Source organism: Acanthochromis polyacanthus, chromosome 8 (genome assembly GCF_021347895.1).
Source record: "Acanthochromis polyacanthus isolate Apoly-LR-REF ecotype Palm Island chromosome 8, KAUST_Apoly_ChrSc, whole genome shotgun sequence".
In the NCBI taxonomy this organism is placed as follows: domain Eukaryota; kingdom Metazoa; phylum Chordata; class Actinopteri; family Pomacentridae; genus Acanthochromis; species Acanthochromis polyacanthus.
Window position 1 is genome coordinate 14,185,603 of NC_067120.1, and position 14,554 is coordinate 14,200,156.

At 39.5% G+C, this 14,554-nt stretch overlaps 2 protein-coding genes across 2 annotated transcripts; both read left to right on the forward strand.

Moving 5' to 3' along the window:
- Positions 1 to 4,238: 4,238 nt before the first annotated feature.
- Positions 4,239 to 10,830, forward strand: LOC110950380 (protein mono-ADP-ribosyltransferase PARP6-like). The gene is made up of 23 exons (XM_022192940.2): positions 4,239 to 4,439; positions 4,666 to 4,721; positions 5,102 to 5,179; positions 5,665 to 5,759; positions 5,859 to 5,919; positions 6,824 to 6,914; positions 7,002 to 7,068; positions 7,206 to 7,355; positions 7,441 to 7,582; positions 7,739 to 7,870; positions 8,141 to 8,236; positions 8,344 to 8,436; positions 8,510 to 8,635; positions 8,737 to 8,802; positions 8,951 to 9,018; positions 9,135 to 9,183; positions 9,332 to 9,444; positions 9,551 to 9,623; positions 9,791 to 9,860; positions 9,965 to 10,044; positions 10,144 to 10,207; positions 10,295 to 10,379; positions 10,494 to 10,830. Exons 2-23 carry the CDS (start codon positions 4,686 to 4,688, stop codon positions 10,588 to 10,590), a joined length of 1,932 nt encoding a protein of 643 aa, XP_022048632.2. The 5' UTR covers positions 4,239 to 4,439; positions 4,666 to 4,685; the 3' UTR covers positions 10,591 to 10,830.
- A 1,400-nt stretch (positions 10,831 to 12,230) lies between these two features.
- On the forward strand, positions 12,231 to 13,922 carry LOC110950391 (ribonuclease P protein subunit p25-like protein). The gene has a single exon (XM_022192954.2). It carries the CDS (start codon positions 12,728 to 12,730, stop codon positions 13,358 to 13,360), a length of 633 nt encoding a protein of 210 aa, XP_022048646.1. The 5' UTR covers positions 12,231 to 12,727; the 3' UTR covers positions 13,361 to 13,922.
- The last annotated feature ends 632 nt before the right edge of the window (positions 13,923 to 14,554 follow it).

Below are 14,554 nucleotides of genomic sequence, written 5' to 3' on the forward strand. Positions count from 1 at the left end.
CTCCTACATTTGGAAACACAGAAAGCTTCAGATGGCTCTCTGATATCTCTCTGCAATGTATTCAAATACATACTGTCCCACACTGAACATTAAATAAGGCTTGTAGGTGGGTTTGTGCACTGTATGTCAACACTTCTTATTTTTTCACTTTTGATTATTTTTTTACACCGCTTGCTGTGAGATTTTGCACATTTCCTTGTTAATTGTTTGAACATTCCTGCACAATCTGTACAGCTGTCTCATTTTTTTTGTCTTGCAGTATTTACTGCTTATTTGACTTGCAACACTTGCACATGCATTTGATTAATTATTGATACTTCTTCAAATTTTTCTGTACTTCAGCGTTTACTGTTATGCACCAAAACACTAAGCCGAGTTCCTCATATGTGACAACTTATAATAACCCTGTCATTAATGATGATGCACCATCACCTCTCATTTTGAATCATTCACTTTACTCACTTCTGAATTTCTTTATTCAGGCTCTTATTATGCGAGCAGGAGCATCGACATTCCTACAACACAATGCTATATCATACTCCCACTGCATCCACTTGAGAGCTTCACATGCACTGGCAACAGCAACATGATAGGAACGGCGATACCACGCTTACAATTACACACCATGAAGATTATAACAGCTGATGGAGTGAAACGCACCAGCAGATGCCTGCAGATGTGAAAACTTCAAATCAGGCTGTTTCCATTTTTTACAGAACAGCACAAATGCATGTCTTACTCTCAGTCAGTAACACATGATGCAGCTTTACCAGAAATAGAGTGCAGCGGACAAATTTTAGGTGCAACCCCACCATATATCTGGATGTCAATCTGTCAGAGTAAAGTATGTTTAGTGTGTGAGTGTGTGTGTGTGTGTATATATATATATATATATATATATATATATATATATATAATATAGCCATGTTTGATGTCTTGTGAATAGGTACACAGTGTTTCACACCATAAAAATCGAACCCATGTGGTGTTCAACATATATGTTCAATGTTATTTAATACAGTCCAGGTACGCTGTCTTAGCCCTGCTCAGTATTACAACCATTTCTATTTCCTGAAAAAGGTTCTTCCCTTTAGGATGTGGGTGTGTCATTTGTTTAGACATGCATATAATTTTTACGTTCTTCCGTTCTTAGCTGCCATCTTTATGCCACTAATTGAGAAAAAGTATTTGTTGCTTTGTACAGATTGAATGGGATGGTTTAGGTTTGCTCATTTATTGTATTTCTTCATTTTATTTTTTGTTACAATTACATTTTATAAAGCTCTGAAGTAGCCACAAAGTTTCACTCTTAACTTGTTGGCTAATCATTTTAAAGTTACAATGAAAAAAAAACAACAAAAAACAAAAAGACGACTTTAAACTGAGCAGAAATCTGTAGTAAGTCACGAGAGCTGAAATGACTTCACACACATCATAAAATCATGTAAATTTGTAGAAGGTAAGAATAGTGCCTGTGAACATTTTTGTCACTTATGACCCCAACATATTCTCACAACATGCAACATGTAAAAGCTGTATAACTTAAACATGGAGAAATCTGACTCCAAACTTTCACCGGCATCCTGTCTATGTAAGGCTTGAAGCAAGTGGAGCCAAAATATCTGCAGTAGTAATAATTCATTGTTTAAAGACAGATTAAAAGCTTGAGATAAAATAATAAAAATGTTGTACTGACATCCAATGTTGTCATCACAGCTCTTCATTCTGCTTGATTTCAGCAGCCTGCATGTGTTTTTTTTAGACTTTTTGCAACACTAAAAACCAAAGTAACACAAACTGTAAGTAACTGTGCTGATTTGACATCAAAATTAACAAACTGAGCCTGAGCTTGACATTGTGAAACAGTTCAGCAGATTTTGATATAATGCAAGCCATAATTGTCTCCTTTCGTATTTTTGATGATTTTAACAAAGTAATTTGTGCATTCATTACATCTACTGAATATTTCTGTGTGTCAAAACCCTCTTGGTGTCCAAAATCCATACTACATATTTTTGGACATATCTTGCAAGTGTGTCACACTGCAAAATAAAACTAAGTTTCCTCAAAAAAGTGTTTTTCATTCATAGAAACCATATCTGCAGAGCAGTAACAAACTGCAGTTAGATTTTAGCATTTTGCACAGACTGTGTGCTTACAGGCAGAGTAAAGTATGGATTTAGGGCACTGTGGTTCTCTGACTCTCAACAGCTCTGCAGCAGCTCTCTCTTGTGGACGACCGGCTGAATTATCTTGAGCTTTTTTAAAAATCTTTTTTTCACATGTCTGTTGGATGAAGTGTTGACTAGCAGAACACCTAAAAGGTGCAGACATCTAGAGCATCATGTGGCTGATTGTCTGCTGTATCATGCTGTCTTGAGAAGATAAATGTTGGAGTTGTGGACATTCAAGTTTCTGGCTAAAGCCCTGGCTGACATCCAGCATTCAGCATGTTAACGGCTCATTCTAGTCTTAAGTGAAGCTGTATTTTAAGGTGTATTTTTTTATAGTTACTGATCAAAGGAGTGTCTGTGTACTGGTCACACTCTCTGATCATTGTCCTTTAAAGCTACACCTGACTAGGCGGTGAATTAATTCAGTGCTTGAGAATACAACTGGACAACTGAAGCCTTTTATAACCACAACAATAGAAATTAGATTTTTAAAAACCTTTTCTTGCTGTGTTTATATTTTTATTCTGTGTAATTTGGATGTTGTGTCTGTAAACTATGTTTGTCAGTGTGATTTTATACTGTACATGTAAAGAGGTCTGGCTCTCTGCAGTGTTAAGGTGTTTAAACTCATTGTATTACTCCACTGCCCCTGGGTCAAGTTTAATTTGTGACCTTTTTCATGCATCATGCACACGTTTTCCTTCTACTCTCTCTTATTTTTCCTTCTCCATCACATTTGTTATTATACACTCAAAAAGACAAGGTCTAAAAAGAGACAGTTAATTCACCGACTTGGCTGCTCAGTGGAATAGTGGTTAGCACTTTTGCCTTGCAGCAAGAAGCTCCCTGGTTCGAATCCCGGGGTGGGCCTGGGATCTTTCTGCATGGAGTTTGCATGTTCTCCCTGTGCATGCGTGGGTTTCCTCCGGGCACTCCGGCTTCCTCCCACAGTCCACAAACATGCTGAGGCTAATTGGTTACTCTAAATTGTCCGTAGGTGTGAATGTGAGTGTGATTGTTCACCGATGTATGTAGCCCTGCGACAGACTGGCAACCTGTCCAGGGTGTCCCCTGCCTTCGCCCGAGTCAGCTGGGATAGGCTCCAGCGACCCTAGTGAGGATAAAGTGGTGTATAGAGGATGGATGGAATTCACCAACTTTATATTTCCTTTATTAACTCTCCATGTTGAATGTTTGGTCTCTACAACAGATGCAGTAGAAATTGAATAGAATAGTTTGCAGTGGAAATTAGATTTTCACTGTGACCCTGTTGGTCATCTACCTTGTGGGGCTGACAGATAAGACCTGGAAGTTATGATACAACAGGAGGTGTGTAAAATTAGATGGGGGTGGGGGATAACACAACATGAAAACTGCACTATATAGCACAATATAAATCAATAGTCCTCCCGCCTTTGTGCAGATAATAAAGGTTTGTCGACTCTTTCTGAGTCGTCTCTGATTGCTTTTTGGCCTTAAAAATGGCAGCGTATAGTATAAAGTACGGGGATTCATGATATTGTGGCCTTCCCCTACAAACACCCACTCACGTCTAAGTGGATTACCCTGAGAAAAGCACTTGTTGAGAGAAGATCTGCACAGATGTATGCAGTCCTACAAGTGTCTAATCTGGCTAGACTGCAGAGCAGCAGGTGACTGCTAACAAGGGTAACTGCCGATTAAGGTCAGGCTGCTCCACAGCAGACAGACAGGAAGACTAATAAATGCCAAACATCACCTGTATAGTCATCCTTCAAATAAGCCACCAGGGAGCTTTGTTCTCATCACGAGCTTGAAGCTGATTCATGAGCCTGGAGTACAGTGTGATACATGGACTGGGTTTCTTCTTTTTAAATTTTTTTTTACCTCTGTCATTTTATAACAGAAAACATAATAAAAAGTGATGGATGGTATTTGTACAGAGATACTAAATGTGCAAACAAGTCGTGCAGCAAAAACCCTGGGGCTGCACGGGTCTCGTCCTCCGCCTCTCCTCGACCTGGACCCGGTTCAGCTGATCAGTAGCTGCAGCCAGTCATGTGACCCAGAAGTCAAGCTGAACATGTGGGACTTCCTGCTGTTCAGAGCAGAGGGTGTGAGGACGACCAAGCCCAGACAGCCAGTCCAGCCATCATACAGGAATATTCTTTGGTTTTGCTCGTGTCAGGGTCACAGATGAGGAATTGTTTTAAAAATGTGATCACTTTAAGATTATTTGCTCACTTGAAATATGTGGGAACTCTTTGTTTTTCTGCTTAAGGAAAGGTAAGAACTTCATTTTGTGTCAGGGATAACATTAACATGACAAATTACATTGAGACAAACATAGCTTTTATCACAGTGATAAAATGAAATGTGTGATGGAACTATACTTTAAAATGTGAAGAAAATACTGACAGCAGTCTGTTAATGTCTGTATGTGGCAGGCGTAGCTGAACTAATTAAGCTGCATGTGTTTTTCCAACATAATGCTTAATTGTGTCTGCCACAGTGGAGCAAACACATTGTTGAATGCTGGTGAATAAGAGCCAACGAATTCAACACATGGTGAGTCTAAAAGCTCCAGATTTCTCTCTTCTCTGATTACTGTACAATTTTCAGTATAACGGATATCTTTTACAGGAATTTAAGCTTTTACGCAGTGAACTCTGCCACCTTGTCCTCTTTGTAACTGTGACGGACATCTTTCTCAGGATGTAATTAGCAGATTAAGCAGTCCTATTCTTTTTTGGAGCCACCGTCATAGCAGTTATCTTCTATCATGAAAAAATGTGGCATCTTACCTACAAATGGCCTACAAATGTGTTGACATCAGTGATAGTCTTTGCATCATGTTGTCTGACTTTGTTTGGGTGAACAGACGGGTCAAATTAACAGTGTAAATAAGAGGATCTTTTGACTGACAGCTTCTCCCATTAACTCGACAGGAGACAGAGTGCCAGCAGTGGACGGAGAGCAACGGGGACGAGGACAGCGACACCGATGATATCCTGTGTGGAATCCAAGTAAACATCCACTTCAGTGTCTCCTTATGAGACTTGGCTGTGTTTTAAATCATATTTCAGCAACACAGTAAAGACAACTGTAGAAATTGTTGCATAAGTAATTAGGATATAAAAACACAAAATATCGGATGTCATTTTTGTGAATGTTGGAAAAGTAGGATGCTTCACATGGAGAGTCATGCAAATAGAGTTGATAAACACATTAATACACACGCCTTTGCAGCTTCACTGCAGTGTGTTATAGTAAGTTAGAAAGCCTTTATATATATTTTGCATACTGTTTATTGATGTGAGATAGAGCGCAATAAAGTGTTATCTGTACTTTATATCTTAAAACCTTCTAGTGGCTGTTACCTTGAGAATAATAGTCCTTTTCTCAGCTGTTGTCATAGAAATTTGGTGAGAGCTTTAATCCTTCAGCCCCCTGCAGCCGGTGTTGAGCTGTTTTGAGCAGAAGCTAAGTGTATTAGTGTTTGTCTCTGCAGGAGAGCTGCGCCACTGACCTACACCACCACCCCCAGCTGGGAACAGACATCGAGGCAGCCAGGACTTTGTTTTCAGACTCTGCAGTCTCTGTCAGGTGAACGTCTGAAGTCTTCTCTTATTCGTGGCCTTAAAATGAAGCGATCTCTGTTAGCTTTTCTGCATTGTCAGGTTGTCTGACGTTTTGTTCTGGCAGGGAGTACGGATCCATTGACGACGTGGATGTTGACTTAAACATTAATGCCAACTTTTTGGATGTAAGTTCAATTTACATTACTCACATTTGAGTCAAATTGGTGGTTATATTTGTGCAAATCACTGACAGAATATATAATGTCTGTATTGGGGCTATAGTTTTCATTTTTCAAAAACACATTCACCAATTTGCTTTATTTATCTAATTAAGTGTATCTCTTGTGAAAACGGAACAAGATGATGAGTCAAAACTACAAACAGAGGACAGCTAGTGTGTAATCAGATCTCCTTTCGCTCTTTTCATCTAAATCAGCCACATTAACAATCAGATTCTGCCAGATTTCATGTTGGAACTTTGACAACAATTCTTGGCAGAAATGGTGCAGTTATCTCACATCAACTCTTGTAAGGGAAGACCACATAAATTTAAGCACACTTGAGGTCTGGACTTTGGAACGGCCATCCTAAGCACTTCATTTTAGCTTAAATTTTCCACTTCTGATCTGTTTTGTGTTGTTATCCTGCTGATGCACATTGTTACGTCCAAGATTTAACTCTCAAGCTGGTATTTTGATGTTGACCTGAAGACTTCTGAGGTAATTTACCTTTGTCACTGTGATACCAGCAGCACCATAGTTGACTGTCCTGTATTCTCAAACATACTTCTTGCCATTGTTGCCAAATCCGTCCGGTACATGCTGTCAAACAAGCTCTCTTTATCAGGCACAGAGAAGTGACTGAGTGCAGTAAATCATAGTCAACTGGCATAAAGTTAGGTGGCAATATCATTAAGTTTAGACTTTTTTTTTAATATCTGTGTTCTCAATATGTAAGTTTTTAAAAAATACATTTGCTGCACGTCCTATTTCTAAATTTCTGACCACAACTTTAGAAGCATTTCTTGTACATTTGCTGTCATGACTTCTGGACCTGTTGAGTATAATATTCATCATTTGGTGTCCACAGGCAGAAGCCGCCAAAGCCTGGAGAGTAAATCCATCAGAGCCCATTGTTATCCGTCTTCACTTCTCTGTGTCTCAGTATCTGGATGGACCTGGTGAGGAACCAACAAACAACTTCTGCAAACAGAATTTACTCTGAATCCATGTGGCCCCTGAATAATAAGTGATGTTTCTCACCACAGCACCTACAGTGGAGGTCTTTCAGCCATCAAGCCCTGATCGTTTCAGTGTCGGGAAACAGCTGCAGAAGTGAGTATTCACACTTTAACTTTTACATCAGTGATAATTAGATCGCCCACTGCATGCTGTGAGATCTGCACAGTTTGTGTGACTCGTGGTGCATCTGCTGATTCTGTAAAGACCAAAAATGCAGTTGTGTCCCGCAGTATTCTCACAGTCTTCATATCTCAAGAGTGGAAGCACTTGACGAATGAGAGCATCGTAGTCCGACAGAAGAGCAGACACAGCTGGTTCAAGCCGAGTGGAACCATCAAGAAGTTTCGTGCGAGGTTCAACGTCTGGTTACCACAGTCAAAGTATGAGGCAGTTTAATAACATGTTTCACCGATGACTGAATCTGTCCTCGGATGTATCCATTCACCTTTTCTTTACTATGAACAGATCAAATGGGCTCCAGGAATCAACTGTAAGGAGTAAAATCATTTTACCAGCAATAAAGCTGAACCGTTTCACAAATCGTCCAAATTCCTACACCATCAAGAATCCAACTGGAGAACTCTTCACCTACACGCCCAGTGGAAAGGTGAGGACTCCCTCTCAGTTAAATCAGATATACTTCAAAATACATTTCGGTGTAAATAGTTTATCGCGTCGGCCGTGTTTGCAATAATCTTTCCAAGGTTTTATGTCTCCTCCATTATTAGTTCCAAGAGTGTAGTTTGTGTTTCTTCCTCTACAGAGGGTGGTGGTCTCAGCGGTCAAATCATCTGCTCAGCTCAGCACCAAACAGCTGATAGAGCTGCTCTTCACCTCCAACGCCATTGGTCACTGTAAGAACACACCAAGCCTGCAGCACGGCTTCTTAGTACAGGTAAGGCCTTGTCCTGATATGATGAGGAAACTAAAATGTGTTTTTCTGTAAAAATACTTGAAAAAATTCATTCTTCTAAGGGTCATGAACTACAAAGAATTTCACATAGCTTTTGAAGGAGACGTCTAATGGAACAAATATTTTCAGTATTGAACGACGTCTAGATAAATCCATCAGTTTTAAATTTACTATTTAGTTTGGCTCACATGAAGTAGCTTGTATGACAGAATGCAAGTATTTGGTTTCATTTGTTTTTCCATGTGTACACAGGTAATGAGGTACGCTGAGCAGAGAATCCCAAACCTGAATGAATACTGTGTTGTCTGTGATGAGCGGCATGTGTTTCAAAACGGCCCTATGCTTAAGGTACAAGCTCTTACAAAGAAATTAGTGCACAGTTCAGTGGCTTATGAGTGGATTAAAAATTGAAAAACACATGACTGTAAATACATGTCTGCTTTGTGTGTTTTCAGCCTGCAGTTTGCACCAGAGAGCTGTGCGTGTTCTCCTTTCATACGCTGGGAGTTATGTCTGGAGCTACAGAGGAGGTTGCCACCGGTGCAGAGGTTGGTGACATGCTTACATTCTGTATAGTGTGAGTGATATAGGTCAGTGTTCCAGCAATCTCTGCTCTTGCAGGTGATCGACCTGTTGGTAGCCATGTGCAAAGCTGCTCTTCAGTCTTCACGCAAGAGCATCATATTTCAGCCGTACCCTTCTGTTGTTGATCCGTACAACCCCAAAACTCTGGCCTTCAGCCCAAAGGTATCCATGGAAATACAGCTATTACTGGCCTGATTTGTAACGGCCTATTCGGTATGGTGTTTCATTTTTAATTAAATAAATTGTGTATTCTTTTGCAACAGAGGAAGAGCTATGACAGACTGCAGAAAGCTCTGGACAGCGTCTTGTTAATCAGAAGGATGGCACAGGTGACCCGTCTCAAAACACTTTCCTGATCCCATTTTTAGGATTCAAATCTGATTCTTTTGCCTGAGAATAACATAAAAGCTGATGAATGTTTCACTGACAGCTGCATTAAGTCAGATAGATGATGAAATTGTGTTTTGTCATATTCAGGGTTCTTATTCTGAGATAAAGAAGCAGATGGACAAGGCTGACCCTCTCGCTCATCCACTACTGCAGTGGTGAGAGACTCAGTCCAAACTAGCATCACACTTAGAGTTCTGTTCTGTTTTATAAACTGTCACAAATCTAAGCGTGTTGAGATTCATATCCAGGTGTGTGTTTGTGTGTTTGACAGGATTTTAGCGAGCAACAGATCTCATCTTGTCAAGCTTCCACTGAATAAGGTGTGCAAGAGCAGTTCACTGTCAGAGTCTGATTTCTTAACCGTGTGTTTGCAAGTGTTAAAGCAGTAATCGTTAGAAACTACATGCTGGTCTTTATGTTTTCCTTCTTTTGCTGTCCTATTTATTGTTGCTGCTTGATGCTCGATAGCAACTGAAGTTCATGCACACGCCTCATCAGTTCCTGCTGATCAGCAGCCCTCCATCCAAAGAGGCTCGCTTTCAAACTGCCAGGAAATTTTATGGCAGCACTTTTGCTTTCCAGTGAGTAAAATCCAATAAAATTTAATACAAAACTGCCATATCATCATTTACATGTAGAACACAATCCGAGCTTCATATTCTTAGACCCTATTTTCTCTTCTTTCAGTGGTTCCCACATCGAAAACTGGCACTCTATTTTAAGAAACGGGCTGGTTAATGCCTCTTATACCAAACTGCAGGTAGAATATGAGAATACTAAAGCTCTCATACATTTTTATACATATTTCTGAACTCTTTTATATAAGAAATTAGATAGTAAAGTACATTTTTTGTACATAAATGTATTATGTGTACATTTCGAGCACTAAAACCTATTTGAGACATATTTTGTACTCTTCTTTTTCAGCTTCATGGAGCTGCTTATGGAAAAGGCATCTATTTGAGTCCCATTTCAAGCATATCTTTTGGATATTCTGGTAAGAATACACACATTTTATGTATAAAAAAACTACATAATAACCGTGTAAATTACCTGTGCATATTGATTCTATTTTTGAATATATCGCTCTTCTTTATCCAGAGATGGGTAAAGGTCAACACAAAATGCCAACCAAAGAAGAACTCCTAGAGAAATACAACCGAATAAATAAAATCAAACAGGTCAGGCTCACATTCATCTAAGCTCTGTATAGATTCACTCTGCACAAGAACATCTCTTGTTTTTAGTATCTCATCCTCTGTTCTCTGTGCGTGTTTTAGGAGCCGCTCAGAGAAAACAGGTTTCTGCAAAGCAGTAACCTAAACTGTATTGCACTCTGTGAAGGTAAATATGAGAAAGCAGAAGATTATTTTAAAAGTAAGATGTGACATTTGTGACGTTTCATAAGAATTTGTCTACATGTGTTAACAGTGATAACTTCAAAAGACCTTCAAAAACACGGGAACATTTGGGTTTGTCCAATACCCGACCATGTCTGCACACGTTTCCTCTTTGTGTGAGTAAAACAGCAGAGAAGCAACCGTGGAAACACCTTTCTGCTTGTCAGTTCAACCACACGTTACCAGGCTATATTTTGTTTTTCATCACTGCCTGCTTTTGCCTTTCACAGGTATGAAAATGGTCAGATAGGAGACGTCCACATCAACACTCAGGAAGCCACAATCCAGAGGGAAATTTTACAAGTAATTGCTTCAAAGCCAAGCTGAGAAAACCAGGATTCATACGCATACAGTAGATTCACACATTTATTTTACTATTTAACATGAAAAAGCACTGACTGAGAATCAGTCTCTGCTTGCTTATTGGTGATGAAACATATTTTTACTGGTTTTAAAGGTGAACATGAAACAATGAGCTGCTTAATATTAAATTCATCAGCTTTTGTTTGAGTGAAAAACAAACTCGCTGAAAAGAAAAAAAGATCACCCCCAAACTGAACAGAGCGTCTTTCTATCATCATCAGCAGAATCATAAAACGTGTTTCCTTTATCATGTAAAAGCTTTGTGCCTTATATCCTATCTTGCAGTCTTTTGTAATCTTAATTTATGTCTGTCCAGCGTCATAAGTCTGTACTGTAAGGATATATTTTATAAATGTCATTTTATAACTATTTATAAGCATACATTTTAAATAAATTTGTACAAATGATGTGTGTGTCTTTCCTGCTAATCCAGATTTCCTTCAACCTTTAGTCTTACTGTATTTGCTTATTATTTGTGTAATATGTGTGTCCTACCACAAGATGGCAGTGGAACCAATAACTACTCTGAGGGCATTCTCAGTTTTAACACAGAGCCAATAAAACCAAGTAACTATTACCTCATGACAATCATAAACCAGATGCTTATAATTGGAGACAGTTACATTTTCAAATTGGATTATATTGGTGGGACATGCGTAATGTGTAATATGAGCTTGTCTCCTATCAGAAACACTCATCACACCACATGTATCACTGGAGAAACACAAGCAATCATCACTTGACCACATATTGAAGAAAAAGCTCACACAGAGAGAGCTTCTATTATGCCTGTAGTGGTTCCAAAGAACTATTATCCAAATGTTTAGCTAATATTCTCAGGATGGGAATATACAGTATTCACAGATGGATAGTTAATTGTCAGTCATGGACAGTGGATCATCCTCACGGCAGCGAATCATAATTTGTTTGTGCTCATTGTCAGTGGATAATATGGGATGCATACCATCCTGCGAGGCATTATAACACCATTATAACAGTATATTGGTTCCATATGAGCCCAGCAGCTGCCTCCTGACCTCCTGCCTCACATCGCTAAAGAGAACAGCTCTGAAAAAGCCCTCTGTTGTCATGTGAATTTTTTTTTTTTTTTATGATTTCTGGTTTTATGGTTTCCTGCAGCTTTGGCAAAAAGAAGCTGCTCCAAGGTATGATTGTACATGTACTTGTCATTTAGTTCAAAACGGGGCACAACTTGTGCAGCAAGCATTTTCTGGGTCAACCCAGCAGGCGATGGACTGAAGGGAGGACAACTGTGAAGTTGTTGTAATAGCCCAAAGGAAGGCATTTCTCGAGGTCCATATGGCTCTGTGATAATAATGCAGAGGGAAAAATTGCTTTGAAAACCAGAATTTACTGTATGTTCAAATAACTGTTGCTAATATTGCTTCATATCTTTATCTCAGTGAGATTGTAGTTGGATGCAATATCTGCAGAACTGCACAATAAGAATGTTAACAAAATGGCAAAATCAAGTGCAATTCAGTTAAACAAAGAATTGTTTCAACTACATGCCTTGTTAAATCTCATTAACTCATGTGTATTCATCCATATAATTAAAGCAACCACACAGACAAATAAAATCTCTGAGCCCTTAAGCCTTTAACAAAAACCCCAACTAACTAGAATGTGACAGACATTATTAAATGAGGCAAAATGTAGCGTGTGCCTTTAAGAGCACTATGTCCCACTCTACATGTCTCTCTCTGAGCCTCATATGTGTTTGTTGGCATCAGCTGTCCTCAGAGCTGAATAGAGCAAGGACATCTTTTCCTTCACGTCAATGGGATTAGAGGAAGAAATGCCCTCTTCATTCTGCTGGCTGTCATCTCGGTGCTCACAAGACAGAATGGAAATGCAGCATGGACACGGGACTGAGAGAACAGCAATTTAAGTGACAAGTTTGGATTACAAAGCTGATCAGCTTTTAGTTTCTTAAATGAACAAGAAACGTGCTTCAGATCTCAAGGGAGATATGCCAATAATCCGAAGCTGCAGGCACAGAAACAGAAACAGCATCCTGCCTGTTGTTTTGTAGCTGTCTAGAAAATGGCTTAACCCCAGGGTCACACGAAGAGTTCAAATGCTGCACACAGCAATGGAGAATCAATCCACTTCATTCAGTCCTTCTGTCCCTTTATCGTCTTCATCTCCAAAACCTGCTCAGAGCAACTTCAGGAGGATCAGCCGCACAGAGGACTGCAGCCCCTTTCCGATTCCCGGCCTCGCAGCAGACATCCTGCACATGCGAGTAAAAGAGGGAAGCAAGATCCGAAATTTACTTCGGTTTGCAACGGCTCGCATGCAAGCAGAGGCAAGAGGCAGCAATGGGACATCACTGAGACAAGTGGTCTTCAGTGGTTCAGGTAGGGGAGTAACCAAGACCATCACCTGTGTGGAGATCATGAAACGTAAAGTGGGAGGCCTGCATCAAGTGTCCAAACTCTACTACAAGACAGTAAATGAGGTTTGGGAGAGTCCACAACAGGGAGCACCAGGCATAACCATGGAGAGGACAGTCCCTGCCATCTGCATCCTGCTCTCTAAAGACCCTCTGGATCCCCGGGAGCCTGGATACCAACCCCCACAAACTCTCAGTCCATCCACAGAGGACGCAGAGAGACGTGGAGGTCTGCTGAGGACGGCTCAGAGTCCCACCTCACAGCAGATGGCCAAGAGACTCTGTCTGAATGACTGGAGCGTAGGTCCTCCCTGATCTGAAACATTATGAGAAATATCAGAAAATGAACATTTGCAGGTAGCTTGACAAGAAATTACTCTAGCATGTTTTATAAAGAAAGTAGATCCTCTGCATTTCAGTTTATGTGACACAGTTTACCACAAGTGAAGAATTGTCTCTGACTCTGATGGCTGAAAACAATATTACTTTCTCAATCAATAATCATCTATGTTGTATCAGTATACAGGTAAACTGCACATAGGAAGGTAAAAATAACTTGGAGCAAAATTACTGCATGTCGAGGTATTCTCTTCTGCAACACTTTGTAACTCTGTTATATGCAAAGAAATACATGTACATAGACTTTTATCATCAGAAATATAAATAGTCACATTAGTAGTTACATATTGGTTATACTGGAGCTTATTCTGATGCAAAATGTCAACGAAGCACTGCAAAAGTACACAATGTTGGTCGCACTCATTGTAATTATAAACAGAGTCTGTGCCAGTAAGCTTTATTCTGTTATCTTCACTTTTGCATACATGATAATAGATCATAAAACCATAAAGTTTGGGCCATTGTTTGACTTTCATGATGATGTTGTCCTTCTTTTTTAAGAATATAACATCACTGCAACATATTATTTTGGAAATGCATTTCAACTTTGCTGTTTTCAGCTGTGAAGAAGAGTATACACGTCCATTTCAGTTGAAGAAAAGCAGAAATAGTCTTACAGAGGAGAAGTAGTTTAAACTTCTAATACTGGAATTTCATTCTATACAAACCTCTATTTTCATGAAGGCCACATGAGCGACCTTATCAGACAAACAAAATCCCAAGTACATAAATTTTATTCCAGTAAAGTATTTAGATTTGAATGCTATAACTGCACCACTTTGAAGTGAAATAAATAGAAATAGTGAGATAGAATATTTGATGACACAAGATGGAACAAGTTTAGAGGTTCTGCATTCAGAATTCTGCAGGTCCATGTTAAACATCCAAGGAAAGACACCACCCAGGGCATGCAAGGCAATACTAGGCTATTACCTGTTGATTAATACCATTAAAACAAAGTGATGAAATATCGAATCAATCTCCCAAGACAGACTGATATTTCAAGCAACCCATAAAAACTGAAGCCCACAAAACGTCCCTTCTGTCAGCTGGTCCTGAGACTTCCAGATCAGATGACAGATAATACTAATCAACAGACCATAGACCAGC